Source organism: Lutra lutra, chromosome 7 (genome assembly GCF_902655055.1).
Source record: "Lutra lutra chromosome 7, mLutLut1.2, whole genome shotgun sequence".
NCBI classification, from domain to species: Eukaryota; Metazoa; Chordata; class Mammalia; order Carnivora; family Mustelidae; genus Lutra; species Lutra lutra.
In genome coordinates, this window is record NC_062284.1 from 105,853,950 (window position 1) to 105,873,962 (window position 20,013).

The window sequence follows — 20,013 nt, forward strand, 5'->3', positions numbered from 1 at the left end:
AGAAATAATTTGTTAAAGACCCTTAATGCCCTCTAGTAAAAGAAGTTAAAGTGTTAAATATAAGCTTTTATTCTTAGAATCACTTAAATGAATTTGAGTCTTGTCTTGGATGCATTTAAAGAGTTTTAAGGATACTAAAATCTTTAATAAACCAACCTCACCTAGAGATAAAAGTTATTATGTAACTTTATTAAAGATGAGGTTAAAGGGAAGATTTAACTAACAGTTGCTATAAAGAAACAGTCAAATCTCCCTTTAACTATTGATAAAAATTATGCAGTTTACTGGGTTTTTGATGATGTCGTGGCTCATCAAATTTCTTTTTTATGTGATGGAAATAAATTCAGACCTAAAATTTTACTAATGTAGTTTACATGAGTTATAAATATTTAGTTTTATTGGGTGAATGTATTTAAAATTGACATTTTAAAGTGAATTGAGTAGATAGATAATCATCCAAAGAAGCTAATATAGTACAAATATATGTGAGCTATTGTATAACAAGGAAATGACTTAGTACTTGAAAAATGATACTGTATTTATTTTATTACAGGAAATGTAAGACTATTGGAACAGATTTTGAATAACCATGATTCTTCAACAAGAAAAAGTGAATCTTCAGATAAAACCTTACTAACTGGGTCAAAAATAGGATGGAATGTTGAGAAGAGTGACAGGTAAAAAAACAAGACATTGGAATAAATGCTATATTAAAAGGAGCTTTGTGTAGTGGCTCAGTTAGTTAAGTGTCTGCCTTTGATCCCAGGGTCCTGGGATGGAGCTGTGTCCAGCTACCTTACCTTTTTCTCCCACAACCCACCCCTCCACCCACTCGTTCTCTCTTTTGCTGTCTCTCAGATAAATCTTTTTTTTTTTTTTTAAGAACTTTGTTTATATTTCAAAAATTTCTTTAGGAATTTTGATAAATGTATAGCATTGCTTTTAAAAAGTTATCTTGGAGGGCACCTAGGTAGCTTAGTTGGTTAAGCATCTTCAGCTCATGTCATGATCTCGGAGTCCTGGAATCAAGCATCCAGCTCCCTGCTCAGAGGGAGTCCACTCCTCTCTCTCCCTCTGCCCCTCACCACCACTCATGTGCTCTCTCTCTTTCTCTCTCTCACTAGTGCTCTCTCTGAAATAAATAAATAAATAAAATCTTAAAAAAAAAGTTATCCTAGATTTTACTATTTTCTGCTGTTAATACATCTATCCCTTTACTATAGTTATAAACTGAATTTATCTTAATTTCTCAAGATGTAGATTAATTCTAATGAATGCAGTTATTTATTTCTATTTCTACTTATTTTTTGAGAGAGAGAAGGTGAGCATGAGGTGGGGGGAGGGGATGGGCAGAAGGAGAGAGAGAATTTTAATCAGGCTCCACCCCCAGCATGGGTCCCCCAGCGGGGCTTCATCTCATGATCCCGAGATCCTGACCTGAGCCAAAATTAAGAGTTGGATGCTTAACTGACTGAGCCACCCAGGTGCCCCAGATTATTTATTTCTGATGAAATGATATTTGAGATTTGCTTCAAAAATAATCCAATGCAGGATAGGGGAAACTGGGTTGAGAATATGGATGAAATGAGGATAGCCACGAGTTACTGATTAATATAAAGAAGGGTGTATGGAAGTCATTGCACTGTTCTTGCTACTTTTGTGTATGCCTGAAATTTTACATTCATAGTTTTTTTTTTTTTTTAAAGATTTTATTTATGGCTCGATCCTAGAACCCTGAGATCATGGCCTGAGCTGAAGGCAGAGGCTTAACCCGCTGAGCCACCCAGGCGCCCCTATATTCATAGTTTTTAAAAAATCAAGTACATCTAGGTCATGACCTAGATACATAAAATAAATTTTATTTATTTATCATATAAATAAATAAATATTTTATTTATAAATATTAATAAATATCAATAAATATCAATAATATAACAAATAAAAAAATAAATATAAATGTTTATAGATAAAATCATTTTATTCATAAATAAATTTTTATATTTATTTATTATTTATATTTATCCATTATTATTTATTTATTATATATTATACAATATATAATAAAATAAATTTTATTTATGAATAAATATTTATATTTATTTTAATTATTATTTATATTTATTTATTATTATTTATATTTATTATAGATTATATTATTTATTTAATGTATAAATTTTTATTTATCTTGAATGTCATATAAATTGCGGTAATAAAAATTAAAAGTAAGCCACAGTTTTAGTGGTTTTATGTGAAGAATACAGTCTTAGGCCATTTGCTTTTAATGTAATTACTAATAAAAGAGTTATGTCTGTCTTGTTGCTATGTTCTATTGTCTTATATATTTTTTTATTCCACTATTTCTCCATGTTGTCTTCTTTTATATTAAGTAGACATTAATCTTCTTGTTTCTTATACTATACTTTCTGAGTTGTTTTCTGAGCTTTTTGGGCCACTGTTTCTTTATATAGTTAAACAGTACACTAACCTTTCTCTTCTTCTAGGACTATGTTGTTTATTGGTATTCTTAATGGTATCTCACAGATCTGTGAGCCTCTTAAATTTTCTTTTTTTTTTTTTAAAGATTTTATTTATTAATTTGAGAGAGTGTGTGTGTACAGCAGGAAAGGGGGCAGAAGAAGAGGGAGAAGCATATTCCCACTGAGCAGGGAGCCTGATGTGGGGCTTGATCCCAGGACCCTGAGATCATGACCTGAGCCAAAGGCAGATACTTAACCAACTGAGCCACACAGGCACCCCTCTTAAATTTTCTTCATTCTTTTTTTTTCTCTGTTTCTCAGATGGGATAATCTCAATAACTTATCTTTAAGCTGTTGAATTCTTTTATCTGCCAACTCAAATATGCTGCTTAGGCCCTCTATTGAAGTTTATAATTCAGTTATATTTTTCAACTCCAGAAATCCTGTTTATATGTTCTTTGTTTTAGTTTCTGTCTCTTTATTGATATTCTTTACTTGGTAAGACCTCATTCTTATATTTTCTTTTAATTCTTTGAACATAGTTTCCTTTAATAATAGCTAATTTATAGTTCTTGCCTAATAAATCCAATATTTGGAATTCCTCTAGTGCAGTGTGTATCGACTATGCTTTTTCCTGTTTAGCTATACTTTCTTTCTTTTTTTTTTTTTAAGATTTTATTTATTTATTTGACAGACAGAGATCACAGGTAGGCAGAGAGGCAGGCAGAGATTGAGGAGGAAGCAGGCTCCCCGCTGAGCAGAGAGCCCGATGCAGGGCTCGATCCCAGAACCCCGGGATCATGACCTGAGCCGAAGGCAGAGGCTTTAACCGCTAAGTCACCCAGGCGCCCCTAGCTATACTTTCTTGTTTCTTTGTGTGTCTCATAACTTATTGTTGAAAATTGGACTATTCCAAATAATATAGTGTGGCAACTCTGAAAATCAGATTCTTCCATCCACTAGGGTGTGTTGTTGCTATTTGTTTAGTGACTTTCCTGGGTGAGTTCTGTAAAGTGTGTGTTCTTTGTCATGTGTGGTAGGTCTCTATTTGGTGAGTTAAGTCTGCTAATGAGAAAGAGACTTCCTTAACTATCTTGAACCTGTAAGTCTCTCTCTGAGTGTCAAGGGGCTGTGTGTGTGTGTGTGTGTGTGTGTGCATGTGCATGCACATATGCATGTGTATGGTGTCGGAGCATACTTTCAGTGTTCTGGCACTCTATAAGTCTGACTCCTTAACTTCCAACTTGCACAAAGCCTCGGTGTCAGCCAGATGTGAGAGATTAGGCTTTTCTCAGATCTTACTTGGACATTCACAGAACCCTGTACATGCACATGGCATTCTAGATCCCCGGTAGCATGTTAGGGACCTTCCAGCTCCACTGTGGACATCTCATTCCCCTGAGTTTTAGTTTATTGGCATCCCTCTTGTTGTCTCAACTGCTATAGCCACCTCAGGCAGCTGAGAAGTTAAACACTTGCTGCTGGTTTCAAAAATTGACCTGCGGTTCGGGTTTCTCACTGAGCTAGCTCTGAGTCAGGTCACATAAAGAGAAGCCCTGTGAGTGGGACTTTCTAAGGAGCTCCAAACCTCTTCTGCTCTTTCAAGTTGTTGTTAGGCTGTTGGTTTTCATAGCTATAAGGGCTGTGAAGCTGTTAATTTTCAAAGCTGGCAGAGAGTTGGGGAAAGGGTTCTTGGAGTGAGACAAATTAAAAATGCCATAAAGCTTGCTGTTCTTACTGAAAGTTAGTCATTTTCTTTTTTCTTTTTTAAATTTTATTTATTTGAGAGAGAGAGAGAGAGAGAGAATGAGCAGGAGGAGGGGCAGGGGGAGAGGGAGAAGCAGGCTCCCCACTGAACAGGGAGCCCAATGTGGGACTAGATCCCACAAGCCTGGGATTGTGATCCCAGCCAAAGGCAGATGCATAACTGACTGAGCCACCCAGGCACTCTGAAAGTCAGTCATTTTCTTGATTAAATATTCCTTTAGTTGTTGTCCTTTCATTTCCAGAGTTCTGAAGAAGCTGATTTTGACCATTTTTGCTAGTGTTCTCTTTGCTCTTAAGGAGGAGTAGATTTTTAGAGATCTTACTCCATCCTTTTTTTTTTTTTTAAGATTTTATTTTATTTATTTCACAGAGATGACAAGTAGGCAGGGAGGCAGGCAGAGAGAGAGTGGGGGAAGCAGGCTTCCTGCTGAGCAGAGAGTCCAATATGGGGCTCGATCCCAGGACCCTAGGATCACCACCTGAGCCAAAGATAGAGGCTTTAACCCACTGAACCACCCAGGCACCCACTCCACCTTTCTAGAAGAGATTCTGGACATTCTTTTCTTCAAACCAAAACCTTTTTCTGCTCTTTTCCTACTATGCCTAACCCAGTCTGGTCAGAGTAATTTTGTATCTTGTGTTTTTCTGTGTTTGATATGTTTAATCACTTAACTGATTAATTTCATTATACAGTTTAATAATACACCATTTAGTAATATGTAACTAAGAAGATATCTCAGATTTATGTATTCAAATGTTTACTGAATTTATGATAATTTAGGAAACTTTGTTTTTAAATCTTTCATAGCATTGACACTTTATCCTCTCCAAGATTTCCTTCCTCTGAAGAACTAAGAGCAGCTAAATTGACTGTACAGAGGTCTGATGATTTTTCTCATGATCCTGGCCAACAAAGGAAAGAAACAAATGGTATACTCCAGGTAAAGTGGAAACAGGATATTAAAATTGATGATGATTAGTAAAGGTAAAAATTATGAAGAAATATAACAGCATGACAGAAAGCAAGCAGAAAGATGAAGAGAAAGTACTAAAAAGACATGTTAACCCAGTCTGTTCTCTTTTACAAAACTTTTCCAGAAGACCTCACTAAGTGGTCTCTATTCATGGCTCCTTGGCCACTGCTAGATTTCCAGCTTCTCTTAGAGAGGAGAAAAAGGGGAGAGAGACCTGTGAATGACCCCGATTATCCAGTCCAAAGTGTCTGCCACACCTACCTGAGCCAGCTTGCTCTTATATTGTTTTAGCTTTCTTTCCCAGATAATAACTTTGGTTGGCCACTGGACTGCCCAGCACTTCCGTGGACTTCCAGCCCTATTTCATGTAACGTTCACATTAGTACTTCTAAATGGAAAGAAACCTTAATTGCCAACTTTGTTTTTTAATTTTTTATTTCTAATTGAAATATAGTTGACATGCAATGTTAGTTTCAGGAGTACAACATAGAGGTTCGACAAACATACATTATGAAATGCTAACCATAATAAGTGTAGTTACCATCAGGCAAGCACTCTTTTATAGCTCTTTAATTTGACAAATTGAGTCCTTGGAATATTTTGGTATAGTATCTGGCCCCAACTATAGTAATAGCTCTCATTTGCATTAAAATAAGAATATGAACTTCGTATGGTAACATTTTTGCTCTTTTTTTCTTTTAAGCCAAAAGAATCTCTGATTATGTCAAGGCTTGCTGATCTTCCACAGAATTCCATTAAGCTTCAAACAACCAATAAAAGATCCATCTTGAAAGATGCTGAGAAGATTTTGAGGGGAGTACAAAACAATAAAAAAGTCCTTGAAGAAAACCTGGAAGCTATTATTCGTGCCAAAGATGGAGCTGCCATGTATTCGTTTATCAATGCTCTGTCTACTAACAGGTAAGATAAGATGTTGGCATCCCAAGGTTATTTATGAAACTTCCAGCCCCATAGGCTGGCTGGCTGGCTGTCTGGCTTTCTTTCTTTTTTTCTTCTTCTTTTTTTTTTTTTTTTAAAGATTTTATATATTTATTTGACAGTGAGAGAGGGAACACAAGCAGGGGGAGTGGGAGAGGGAGAAGCAGGCTTTCTACTGAGCAGGGAGCCCAATGTAGGGCTTATCCCAGGACTCTGGGATCATAACCTAAACTGAAGGCAGACGCTTAATGACTGAGCCACCCAGGTGCCCCTGCATAGGCTTTCGTAATTGTTTTTCTATGTGCTTCATTTTGCTTAATGTGTTTTGGTGTTTTGAAAAGGTTCTTTATTTCCTTTGAAAATGTGGACTCACTATAATTAGATATTATATACATGTGGCTGTTACTTTTTACAGATGTAAAATTTTCCTTTAAATCTTTTTTTCTCTCTATGATATGTATCTTCTGGGATCTGTTCAAACATCCTTCAAACATTTGATGAAAACTATTAACGTTGGTTTTTCCTTTTCAGATGAAGGCTATTGGGCTACATAGTAGATTTAAAACTAGATAAGAGTCTTGATCTAGGTCCTATTCTCAGAACATTAAATGCTAATTTAAGACAATTCTTTTTTTTCCTTTTGTAGAGAGATGTCAGAGAAGATTCGGATCAGAAAGACAGTGGATGAGTGGATTAAAACTATTTCTGCAGAAATTCAGGTAGGTATTGGAAAAAACAGAATTAAGAGAATTCTCAAGAGATAATTTCTAAGTATCATACTTACTCTCAAAACATTCCTTATGTATAAGTCTACTTATAATTTTTCATTTCATTCTTCACTCTTTACTTAATACTTTTACTTTTAGTAATTTCATTTTACTTAGCAACTGCTTCTTCTCATAAATTAGGGCTCTTATTTGGCAAATTGTTGGACAATAACTAAAATATGAGTAATTTGAAAGAAAATTTAGCAAAAGTATTTGAAGAAGAAAAAAGTGTATTTAAAAAACATTTCAAGACTGCAGATTTAGAAGCACTGGCTTGCCAAAGTGAAAACAACAACATTATGTAAAGGAAAATACCCCACATGATTTCTAAGGTTGCTAAGTTTACACAAGTCAGTTCCAGATGAAACAGGTACCACTTTATCACACCCCAAAGCTCAGGGTGGATCTTCAGAGATTAGCATTGCAAAAATCTAGGAGAGTTTTAATTAGAGGGTCAGTAGTTTAAAAGAAATTCTTACAATGTATATACATTTGAGGGAACAGAACTAGACAAAACAACCCTGTTATTTTCATCTTTAGGTGCAAAGTGTTTTTTTCTGGCTGTAAGATGTGTGTGTATATGCTTCCTCACAATCATAGCAAGACGATGTGTTGGTTCAGTTGCCACAGCAATAAATGCCAAAATGTATTTTTAAACTTTGTTGTTTAAGAATCTATATCTCTAATGTTATGAAGAAATATTATGTGATGCACCAAAAAAAAAATTAAATAGAAGATTTGGAGGTTGGTTTTGGCTTTCCAGACAATTGGCAATATATGTGACTCTGTTACTGTGAATTCATTACAAAGTATGTTTGTTTAACTCTTCGAGCTATTTTAATTTATAAATATTTATTACAGAGTTTTATTACAAAGTTGTTTACTTTTTGAAAATTTTTTTTAATTTAACGTTTTCAACATTTACTCCAGTACTATGGTTCGAACATCAAAAACTATAAGGTTTATAATGAAAACTTGCCCTCCTACTCTTGTACCTCAAATACTATTTCTCATTCCCCTGCTCCATAAGGCACTGATCTTTTTAGTTTTTCTTTATTCTTCTAGAGAGTTTTTATTCATATGTAAGCCAATGTAATTTATTTACAAAGTATTTGAAACTGCCAAAGTATATTTCTATAATAGCGGAAAATAAATTCTGATACTTTACTGTGAAAGCACTACTTGGATATGTTTTAAGTAATTTAAATTTTGCTTTTGTTAAGGATGAACTGGCAAGAAAAGATTATGAACAAAAGAGATTTGATCAGAAGACTCAAAGGACCAAGAAAGCTCAGAATATGAGTAAAGATATTAAAATTAACATGCAAGACAAAACAGTAAACAATTCTGTACTTCATAGAAAACATTCTCAAAAGCAAAAAGAGGAGCATTTTAGAAATCCACTCATGAAGAGCATGCCTGCTTCAATCCTACAGAAAGAGAGAAAAGAAGTAAGTTCCTACTCTGGTTTTGTGATGTGAAGGTTGCATTATAATTAATTATTTCATTTCCTTTAAGCTATAAATAATGAACTGAATATGAGAATGTTTTAAAAATATGAGGGACTATATAAAAATAAACTATCTTTAAACTATTGATATTGAGGGTTTTGGGAATTCATAATGTGGAAAGCAGTACACAAAATACATAATTTCTTCCTTCTGAGATCTCACACTTAGAATCATCATATTTTAGTTATAGCAGGTATATCTAGAGGTCATCTAGTCCAAAAATTAGATTCTCTTATTTGTGCTACTCAAAATTGTATTTTGTCTTTGCATGTATACATGTGAATATACATTTTTTGTTTGTTTATTTTCCAGTTTAGTGAATATGTCTAGTGCCTAGTGATTGTGAGATTTGGTACTAGATGCTGTGGAGGGTATGTTTTTGGCTGCTCTCATTAGGCTGTAACTTTCTTAATACCAAACATGGATTGTTGGACACATCAATAAAGCATCTAATTTAGTACGGAGCACTTAGTATAGATCCTCAATAAATGCCAAAAGATTGAAGGTGGAATTAAGAATGTAAAAAATCATTTTTAAAGACTTGATTTATGTTATATTATTGTGATTGAGTATAATTATATAAAATGTGTTTAAACCTTACTTTGTGGGACTAAAAATATACTTAGTAGTATAAGAACCTTTATGTTTTTTGAGTGGATGGCTTTTATATTTACCTTTCATGTTTTTGAAAACCATAAAACATTAAAACTATAGTTTGAAAATTGTATCTAGAATTTAAGAGCCATTTAAAATAGAGGACTTTCCTGACCTGATAATTCTTATTATCTTACTTAAGCTGGCAAAGAAAGCTTTAGAAAATTGAGATCTGTTTGGTGATTATTTTTTTGGTGAGTTGAATAACTGTGTGCTTAGGGATTTTTGAAAGCAACCACAGTGGTACAAGATGAAGATTATATGTTACAAATTTATGGAAAACCAATTTATCAGGGCCATCGCAGCACTCTTAAAAAAGGACCATATCTCCGATTTAATTCTCCATCTCCTAAGTCCAAACCACAGAGACCGAAAGTAATAGAACGAGTTAAAGGTAAGGAACCTCATTTTTCTGTGGTAGAGCTTATTTTTTATGCTGTCAGTTTAATATATAATGTTTAACTTTTTCTTTTCTTTTTTATGACTTATAAATACAGTTCAAATTATATAGTGCTTAGGCATGGAAAACAATTCTTCTAAGAGTAGGAAGAAATAGACTATTTCAAGGCATAAAATGGGAGTAAGTAGGGAAAAAATATAGACCAATTCAAGGCACAAGATAGGAATAAGTGGGATAAGATAGGATTAGGTGGTATCTTCATATAAAGCACGATAAAGTTTGCATTTATGAGGTGGTATCTTGAATAATTTAAATTATAATCCAGGGGAAGTGGATATTTCCCTGGGATATTGCTCTATCATGTTCTTTATGAAAGAATGAAGATCAGTCATATGCTATAAATGATCATAAAAGGATTTATATAGTAAAGGTGAAAAAAAATTTTGGGTACTTTTGTACACCACTAATAATAACTTCATTTTTACTGTATGTTTTGACTCATATCTATATTTCACTAGTCTAGTATATTTATTTATTAAAGATTTATTTATTCTAGATAGAGCACACGTGCATGTGCATGCATGAGTGAGGGGAGGGGCAGAGGGAGAGGGAGAGAGAGATAGAGAATCCTCAAGCAGATTACCTACTGAGTGTGGAGCCCCCTGCAGGACTTGATCCCATGTCCAGAGATCATGATCTGAGTGGAATCAGGGTTGGACACTTAACTGACTGAGCCATCCAGGCACTCCTCTCTAGTAATATTTAAATGTAACTCTTAATTAAATAGGGAGTCTGTTGACTGTGGTTACATTTTGAAATTTCTCAGCTTGTACTCTGGCAGCCAGTAAGCTTCAACAGTATGCGATAACTAGGGTATACCAACTCATTTTTGTTTCTTATTCTTTCTGGAAGTTGGAGCTGTGGCATTGCTTTAGTTTTCCATTCCTTTCATTTTTTTTTTCATTGTATTTTATTTTATTTCTTTTCATTGTTCCAGAATTCATTGTTTATGCACCACACCCAGTGCTCAATGCAATACATACCCTCTGTAATACCCACCACCAGGCTTACCCAACTCCCCGCCCCCCTCCCCTCCAAAACCCTCAGTTTGTTTCTCAGCGTCCACAGTCTCTCATGGTTTGTCTCCCCTTCCAATTTCCCCCAACTCGCTCCTCATTCCTTTCATTTTTAAAAGTTAGGTGATCATATAGGGTGTCAGTTTATCTAGAAATCCTACTGGTGTTAGTAAGTATAAAGTTTATGGATGATACTTGTTTCTGCTTGTTTATTGGCACTTTGCTATTATATTTGGGCTTTTGACAGCCTATGCAAAAAATAACTTGAGGTCTTAAAATACTTAAAAATCCAAAAACAATTTTAAGTAACCCTTTTAATGATGGACGTGACTAAGAAACTGTGGAAACATGCTTATTCTTGGGCCTTGGTGCCTGTCATTTTCTCTTCCCAGAGAGCTTTTCCCTCAGACGTTTGCATGGCTTACTCTCTCAGCTCTTTGGATTGCTGCTCTTAGATTTCGCTCCTCAGAGAGGTCTACCCTGACCATGCTATCCAAAAAATTACCTCCTACACTTTTCTTTTTCTCTGTCTCTCTCTTTTTTTTTTTTTTTTAAGATTTTATTTCTTTATTGGACAGAGAGAGAGAGATTACAAGTAGGCAGAGAGGCAGGCAGAGAGAGAGGGAAGCAGGCTCCCCACTGAGCAGAGAGCCCTATGTGGGGCTTGATCCCAGGACCCTGAGATCATGACCTGAGCCAAAGGCAGAGGCTTAACCCACTGAGCCACCCAGGCATCCCTATATATATGATTTTTAATTTTTTATTTTTTTATGTGCTTTTTTAAAATTTGAGTATAGTTGACACAAATGTTACATTAGTTTCAGTGTATAACTTAGTGATTTGACAAGGTTATACATTATGCTTTGTTTACCACAACTGTGGTAGCTGCCATCTGCCCTGTTAGATTGCTTTTATAGTACCATTGACTGTATTCCTTATGCTCTGCCTTTTATTCCCATAAGTTATTCATTCCACTACTAGAAGACTAGATCTCCCTGTCCTCTTCACCCATTTTGTCCAACCCCCATCTACCTCCCCTTTGGCAACTACCAGTTTATTCTCTGTTTATAGGTCTGATTCTGTTTTTTGGTTTATTGGGTTTTTTGTTTTTAACAAAGAAAACTTGTATTTATTGAGCATTCAAAGGAAAAATAAACATTTTCCTATGGGATAGAGGCCTCAGCTATCCTTGCTATTGATGTACCTGAAGATTAATAATTTATATTTTATTTATTATTTTAAATTTTAAAAATACAGAAAATACAGAAAAAGACTTTATAAGCTTTATATTCTCTGTAATCTCACTACAAAATCTGGTAAATTTCTGGTCTTTTCTTCTTTGTTTACTTGTTTTTAAAAAATTCAATTTAGTTAACTTATACTGTATTATTAGTTTGAGAAGTAGAGGTCATTGATTCATCAGTCTTATATAACACCCAGTGCTCGTTACATCAAGTGCCTTCCTTAACACCCATCACCCAGTTTCCCCAGTCCCTACCCACCACCCCTCCAGCAACCCTCAGTTTGTTTCCTATAGTTAAGAGTTTCTTATGGTTTGTCTCCCTCTCTGTTTTCATCTTACTTTATTTTTCCTTCCCTTCCCCTATGTTTATCTGTTTTGATTCTTAATTTCCGTATGAATGAAATCAAAGGTTATTTGTCTTTCTCTGACTGATTTGATTCTGCTTTTTGTTTTATTTGTTTTTAGATTCCACTTATAAGTGGAATCATATGGTATTTGTCTTTCTCAGTCTGAGTTATTTCATTTAGAACAATACCTTCTAGGTCCATCCATTTTCTCAAATAGCACAATCTCCTTTCTTATGACTGTGTAATAAACCACTGTACATATATTCCACATATTCATTTGTCTATAGATGGACATTTAAGTTGCTTCCATATCTTGGCTATTGCAAATAATGCTACAGTAAACATAAGGGTGCATTTATCTTTTTTTTTTCCATATATCTTTTTTGAACTAGTGTTCTCATTTTCTTTGGTAAATGCCCAATAGTGGAATTATTGGATCATATGGTATTTCTATTTTTAATTTTTTGCGGAAACTTCATACTGTTTTCCATAGCAGCTATACCAACTTACATTCCTAATAACAATGCATGAGGGTTCCTTTTTCTCCACCTTCACTTATTTCTTGTGTTTTTTATTTTAGCCATTGTAACAGGTATAAGGTAATAATCTCATTGTAGTTTTGATTTGCATTTCCCTGATGATGAGTGATGTCAGCATCTTTTCATGTGTCTATTGGCCATCTGTATACCTTCTTTGGAAAAAGGCCTGGTGTTATATTTTTGTTTATTGATTGTTTTCCTTACTAGACTGTAAACTCTATGAATACAGATGGTTTATTCAGTACTGTAATTCCTGTGTGTGGAGCAATGCCTATGAAATGCTGAAAACAAATATTTTAAATGAGCGCTCAAGAAAAATTCATTTAATTGAATGAATGAATACAAGACAACAGAATGAAAAAAGAAATACGGATGTGGTACTAAAATGTTTCTTCCTGGCATCATGGAGCTATATTTAAAAGTCTAGATTCATAAAATTACTCCCATATTAAAATGGGAGTTTACTATTACTAATTTTACTAATTTTATTTACTATTACTAATAATTACTATTATTAAAATAGTAATGTCAGGAATTTAGAAGATAGCCTCTTCTCCTTTATGTTTTTACTTTTCTTCACTTTCCTCAGGTTCCATAGAAATCAGACAAATTTCTTTTTTTTTTTTTTTAAATCCTGAATTTTTAAGAATTCAGGATTCAGGGGCATCTGCCTGGCTCAGTTGGAAGAGCATGTGACTCTTGATCTCAGGGTTGTGAGTTTGAGCCCCACATTAAATGTAGAGTTAACTAAAATAAATAAATAAATACATAAACTTAAAAAAAAAAAAGAATTCAGGATTTAATGTCTATATGGATTTAATTCATAAGAATGGAAAAAATACAATGATATTAACTCCTGTAAGGTTTTAATAGATATAGAATTTGACTGTGGATAATTTCAGAGGATAAAGGCTGGTTATTCAGAATTATGTCATGAGTAAAGCTGTAATGAGAAGGAAAAAATCTAATTCCAAATATGATCATTAACTTTCTGTACCCATAGGAAAAAACGTAATGAGTTAAATAAATATTACAGTCTGAATCTGAGTAGTCTCCTTAATCTTTTATTCAACATTTTTTCCCTAATCATTAAATCATTGAATTTGTTTTGTCATAGTAAGTTGTTACATGTTGAGCAAGTTGTTACGTGTATTCAGGAGCTCAGAAACCATGGCCTACAAGTTAGCTGCCTATTCTTAGAAGTAATATTGGAACCTAGCTGCACTCATTTATTTGTGACTGTAGCATGACTGCTTTCATGTTTTAGTGGCGGAATTAAGATGTTGCAGCTGAGAGCACAAGGTCCATGAGACTAATATGTTTACTATCTAACCTTTTTTTTTTTTTAAGATTTTATTTATTTATTTGACAGAGAGAGATCACAAGTAGACAGAGAGGCAGGCAGAGAGAGAGAGAGAGAGGGAAGCAGGCTCCCTGCTGAGCAGAGAGCCCGATGCGGGACTCGATCCCAGGACCCTGAGATCATGACCTGAGCCGAAGGCAGAGGCCCAACCCACTGAGCCACCCAGGCGCCACTATCTAACCTTTTAACAGAACGTTTTTGCCAACCCCTGGTTTCTGTGTTACTTCTATTTTAAGGCCTTGTAATTACACCTTATTATATAGAGTAAGATCTTTCTGTAAAGAAGAGTTACTGTAGTTCTAGCTGGATAGGTGTTCCAACAATATTTTAAAATCTCTGCCACTGAATATTATTATTACAGGCACTAAAGTCAAGTCAATAAGAACACAAACTGACTTTTATGCAACAAGACCTATGAAAATGGATTCCAAGCCCCAACATTCTGTGCCTGCTGTGCTGCTTCCCAGTGATCAGCAGTACTTGTTCAGCCCAAGCAGAGAAATGCCTACTGTTTCCGGTACACTAGAAGGTCATCTAATTCCTATGGCCATTCTTTTAGGTAAGTCCCAGCAAAATACACAGGGCCAATTTTAAATTCTTGTCAGCAGTGGCAGAACTTTCAAAATGACGTGATAGTCTCCTACCTTTTCCTCTCTCTGTGATATTTGTGGGCAGGGCCTCCGAATGTGTCTTTACTCCATGTAATAGCAATCTCTCTTTTTTTTTTTCAATATATTTTAAATTTTATTTTTTATAAACATATATTTTTATCCCCAGGGGTACAGGTCTGCGAATCGCCAGGTTTACACACTTCACAGCACTCACCATAGCACATACCCTCCCCAATATCCATAACCCCACCCCCCTCTCCCAACCCCCCTCCCCCCATCAACCCTCAGTTTGTTTTGTGAGATTAAGAGTCACTTATGGTTTGTCTCCCTCCCAATCCCATCTTGTTTCATTTACTCTTCTCCTACCCCCTTAACCCCCCATGTTGCATCTCCTCTCCCTCATATCAGGGAGATCATATGATAGTTGTTTTATTCCGATTGACTTATTTCGCTAAGCATGATACCCTCTAGTTCCATCCACGTCGTCACAAATGGCAAGATTTCATTTCTTTTGATGGCTGCATAGTATTCCATTGTGTATATATACCACATCTTCTTTATCCATTCGTCTGTTGATGGACATCTAGGTTCTTTCCATAGTTTGGCTATTGTAGACATTGCTGCTATAAACATTCGGGTGCACGTGCCCCTTCGGATCACTACGTTTGTATCTTTAGGGTAAATACCCAGCAGTGCAATTGCTGGGTCATAGGGTAGTTCTATTTTCAACATTTTGAGGAACCTCCATGCTGTTTTCCAGAGTGGTTGCACCAGCTTGCATTCCCACCAACAGTGTAGGAAGGTTCCCCTTTCTCCGCATCCTCGCCAGCATCTGTCATTTCCTGACTTGTTAATTTTAGCCATTCTGACTGGTGTGAGGTGATATCTCATTGTGGTTTTGATTTGTATTTCCCTGATGCCGAGTGATATGGAGCACTTTTTCATGTGGTGTTGGCCATCTGGATGTCTTCTTTGCAGAAATGTCTGTTCATGTCCTCTGCCCATTTCTTGATTGGATTATTTGTTCTTTGGGTGTTGAGTTTGCTAAGTTCTTTATAGATTTTGGACACTAGCCCTTTATCTGACATGTCATTTGCAAATATCTTCTCCCATTCTGTCAGTTGTCTTTTGGTTTTGTTAACTGTTTCCTTTGCTGTACAAAAGCTTTTGATCTTGATAAAATCCCAATAGTTCATTTTTGCCCTTGCTTCCCTTGCCTTTGGTGATGTTCCTAGGAAGATGTTGCTGCGGCTGACGTCGAAGAGGTTGCTGCCTGTGTTCTCCTCGAGGATTTTGATGGATTCCTTTCTCACATTGAGATCCTTCATCCATTTTGAGTCTATTTTCGTGTGTGGTGTAAGGAAATGATCCAATTTCATTTTTCTGCATGTGGCTGTCCAATTTTCCCAACACCATTTATTGAAGAGGCTGTCTTTTTTCCATTGGACATTCTTTCCTGCTTTGTCGAAGATGAGTTGACCATAGAGTTGAGGGTCTATTTCTGGGCTCTCTATTCTGTTCCATTGATCTATGTGTCTGTTTTTGTGCCAGTACCATGCTGTCTTGATGATGACAGCTTTGTAATAGAGCTTGAAGTCCGGAATTGTGATGCCACCAACTTTGGCTTTCTTTTTCAATATTCCTTTGGCTATTCGAGGTCTTTTCTGGTTCCATATAAGTTTTAGGATTCTTTGTTCCATTTCTTTGAAAAAAATGGATGGTACTTTGATAGGAATTGCATTAAATGTGTAGATTGCTTTAGGTAGCATAGACATTTTCACAATATTTATTCTTCCAATCCAGGAGCATGGAACATTTTTCCATTTCTTTGTGTCTTCCTCAATTTCTTTCATGAGTACTTTATAGTTTTCTTTGAATAGATTCTTAGTCTCTTTGGTTAGGTTTATTCCTAGGTATCTTATAGTTTTGGGTGCAATTGTAAATGGGATGGACTCCTTAATTTCTCTTTCTTCTGTCTTGTTGTTGGTGTAGAGAAATGCAACTGATTTCTGTGCATTGATTTTATATCCTGACACTTTACTGAATTCCTGTACAAGTTCTAGCAGTTTTGGAGTGGAGTCTTTTGGGTTTTCCACATATAGTATATCATCTGCAAAGAGTGATAGTTTGACTTCTTCTTTGCCGATTTGGATGCCTTTAATTTCCTTTTGTTGTCTGATTGCTGAGGCTAGGACTTCTAGTACTATGTTGAATAGCAGTGGTGATAACGGACATCCCTGCCGTGTTCCTGACCTTAGCGGAAAAGCTTTCAGTTTTTCTCCATTGAGAATGATATTTGCAGTGGGTTTTTCATAGATGGCTTTGATAATATTGAGGTATGTGCCCTCTATGCCTACACTTTGAAGAGTTTTGATCAGGAAGGGATGCTGTACTTTGTCAAATGCTTTTTCAGCATCTATGGAGAGTATCATATGGTTCTTGTTCTTTCTTTTATTAATGTGTTGTATCACATTGATTGATTTGCGGATGTTGAACCAACCTTGCAGCCCTGGAATAAATCCCACTTGATCGTGGTGAATAATCCTTTTAATGTACTGTTGAATCCTATTGGCTAGTATTTTGGCGAGAATTTTTGCATCTGTGTTCATCAAGGATATTGGTCTGTAGTTCTCTTTTTTGATGGGATCCTTGTCTGGTTTTGGGATCAAGGTGATGCTGGCCTCATAAAATGAGTTTGGAAGTTTTCCCTCCATTTCTATTTTTTTGGAACAGTTTCAGGAGAATAGGAATTAGTTCTTCTTTAAATGTTTGGTAGAATTCCCCCGGGAAGCCGTCTGGCCCTGGGCTTTTGTTTGTTTGGAGATTTTTGATGACTGTTTCAATCTCCTTACTGGTTATGGGTCTGTTGAGGCTTTCTATTTCTTCCTGGTTCAGTTGTGGTAGTTTATATGTCTCTAGGAACGCATCCATTTCTTCCAGATTGTCAAATTTATTGGCGTAGAGTTGCTCATAGCATGTTCTTATCATTATCTGTATATCTTTGGTGTTCATTGTGATCTCTCCTCTTTCATTCATGATTTTATTTATTTGGGTCCTTTCTCTTTTCTTTTGGATAAGTCTGGCCAGGGGTTTATCAATCTTATTAATTCTTTCAAAGAACCAGCTCCTCGTTTCGTTGATTTGTTCTATTGTTTTTTTGGTTCCTATTTCATTGATTTCTGCTCTGTTGTTTTTTGGTTTCTATTTCATTGATTTCTGCTCTGATCTTTAGGATTTCTCTTCTCTTGCTGGGTTTAGGGTTTCTTTCTTGTTCTTTCTCCAGCTCCTTTAGGTGTAGGGTTAGGTTGTGTACCTGAGACCTTTCTTGTTTCTTGAGAAAGGCTTGTACCGCTATATATTTTCCTCTCAGGACTACCTTTGTTGTGTCCCACAGATTCTGAACCGTTGTGTTTTCATTATCATTTGTTTCCATAAATTTTTTCAATTCTTCTTTAATTTCCTGGTTGGCCCATTCATTCTTTAGAAGGATGCGGTTTAAGTCTCCATGTATTTGGGTTCTTTCCAAATTTCCTCTTGTGATTGAGTTCTAGCTTCAGAGCATTATGGTCTGAAAATATGCAGGGAATGATCCCAATCTTTTGATACCGGTTGAGACTTGATTTAGGACCAAGAATGTGATCTATTCTGGAGAATGTTCCATGTGCACTAGAGAAGAATGTGTATTCTGTTGCTTTGGGGTGAAATGTTCTGAATATATCTGTGATGTCCATCTGGTCCAGTGTGTCATTTAAGGCCTTGATTTCCTTGTTGATCTTTTGCTTGGATGATCTGTCCATTTCAGTGAGGGGAGTGTTAAAACCCCCTACTATTGTATTATTGTCGATGTGTTTCTTTGATTTTGTTATTAATTGGTTTATATAGTTGGCTGCTCCCACGTTAGGGGCATAGATATTTAAAGTTGTTAGATCTTCTTGTTGGATAGTTCCTTTGAGTATGATATAGTGTCCTTCCTCATCTCTTATTATAGTCTTTGGCTTAAAATCTAATTGATCTGCTATAAGGATTGCCACTCCTGCTTTCTTCTGATGTCCATTAGCATGGTAAATTCTTTTTTTTTTTTTTTTAAAGATTTTATTTATTTATTTGTCAGAGAGAGAGAGAGGGAGAGAGAGCAAGCACAGGCAGACAGAATGGCAAGCAGAGGCAGAGGGAGAAGCAGGCTCCCTGATGAGCAAGGAGCCCGATGTGGGACTTGATCCCAGGACACCGGGATCATGACCCGAGCCGAAGGCAGCTGCCCAACCAACTGAGCCACCCAGGCGTCCCAGCATGGTAAATTCTTTTCCACCCCCTCACTTTAAACCTGGAGGTGTCTTCGGGTTTAAGATGAGTTTCTTGTAGGCAACATATAGATGGGTTTTGTTTTTTGATCCATTCTGATACCCTGTGTCTTTTGATTGGGGCATTTAGCCCATTAACATTCAGGGTAAGTATTGAGAGATATGAATTTAGTGCCATTGTATTGCCTGTAAGGTGACTGTTATTGTATATTGTCTCTGTTTCTTTCTGATCTACTTCTTTTAGGGTCTCTCTTTGCTTAGAGGACCCCTTTCAATATTTCCTGTAGAGCTGGTTTGGTATTTGCAATTTCTTTCAGTTTTTGTTTGTCCTGGAAGCTTTTAATCTCTCCTTCTATTTTCTTTTCTTTTCTTTTTTTTTTTTTTAAAGATTTTATTTATTCACTTGACAGAGAGAGATCACAAGTAGACGGAGAAGCAGGCAGAGAGAGAGAGAGAGGGAAGCAGGCTTCTTGCCGAGCAGAGAGCCCGATGTAGACTCGATCCCAGGAACCTGAGATCATGACCTGAGCCGAAGGCAGCGGCTTAACCCACTGAGCCACCCAGGCGCCCCTTTCTCCTTCTATTTTCAATGATAGCCTAGCTGGATATAGTATTCTTGGCTGCATGTTTTTCTCATTTAGTACTCTGAATATATCATGCCAGCTCTTTCTGGCCTGCCAGGTCTCTGTGGATAAGTCTGCTGCCAATCTAATATTTTTACCATTGTACGTTACAGACTTCTTTTCCCGGGCTGCTTTCAGGATCTTTTCTTTGTCACTAAGACTTGTAAATTTTACTATTAGGTGACGGGGTGTGGACCTATTCTTATTGATTTTGAGGGGGGTTCTCTGAACCTCCTGGATTTTTTTTTTTTTAAAGATTTTTATTTATTTGTCAGAGAGAGAGGAGAGCGAGCGAGCACAGGCAGACAGAATGGCAGGCAGAGGCAGAGGGAGAAGCAGGCTCCCCGCCAAGCAAGGAGCCCGATGTGGGACTCGATCCCAGGACGCTGGGATCATGACCTGAGCCGAAGGCAGCTGCTTA

The 20,013-nt window shown here is 36.1% G+C and overlaps 1 protein-coding gene across 12 annotated transcripts in view; it reads left to right on the forward strand.

The window, feature by feature from the left end:
- KIAA0586 (KIAA0586 ortholog) overlaps window positions 1–20,013 on the forward strand; it is a 140,305-nt gene that overhangs the window by 20,565 nt on the left and 99,727 nt on the right. For all 12 annotated transcript variants that reach the window (XR_007128753.1, XM_047737777.1, XM_047737778.1 and 9 more), the window contains 7 exons: window positions 554–677; window positions 5,053–5,185; window positions 5,922–6,139; window positions 6,804–6,876; window positions 8,148–8,375; window positions 9,309–9,483; window positions 14,419–14,616. Coding sequence is in view for 11 of the 12 variants with exons in the window: in XM_047737777.1 (XP_047593733.1) it covers window positions 554–677; window positions 5,053–5,185; window positions 5,922–6,139; window positions 6,804–6,876; window positions 8,148–8,375; window positions 9,309–9,483; window positions 14,419–14,616 (1,149 nt within the window). In the remaining variant the exon portion in view is untranslated. The remainder of the gene's footprint in view (window positions 1–553; window positions 678–5,052; window positions 5,186–5,921; window positions 6,140–6,803; window positions 6,877–8,147; window positions 8,376–9,308; window positions 9,484–14,418; window positions 14,617–20,013) is intronic.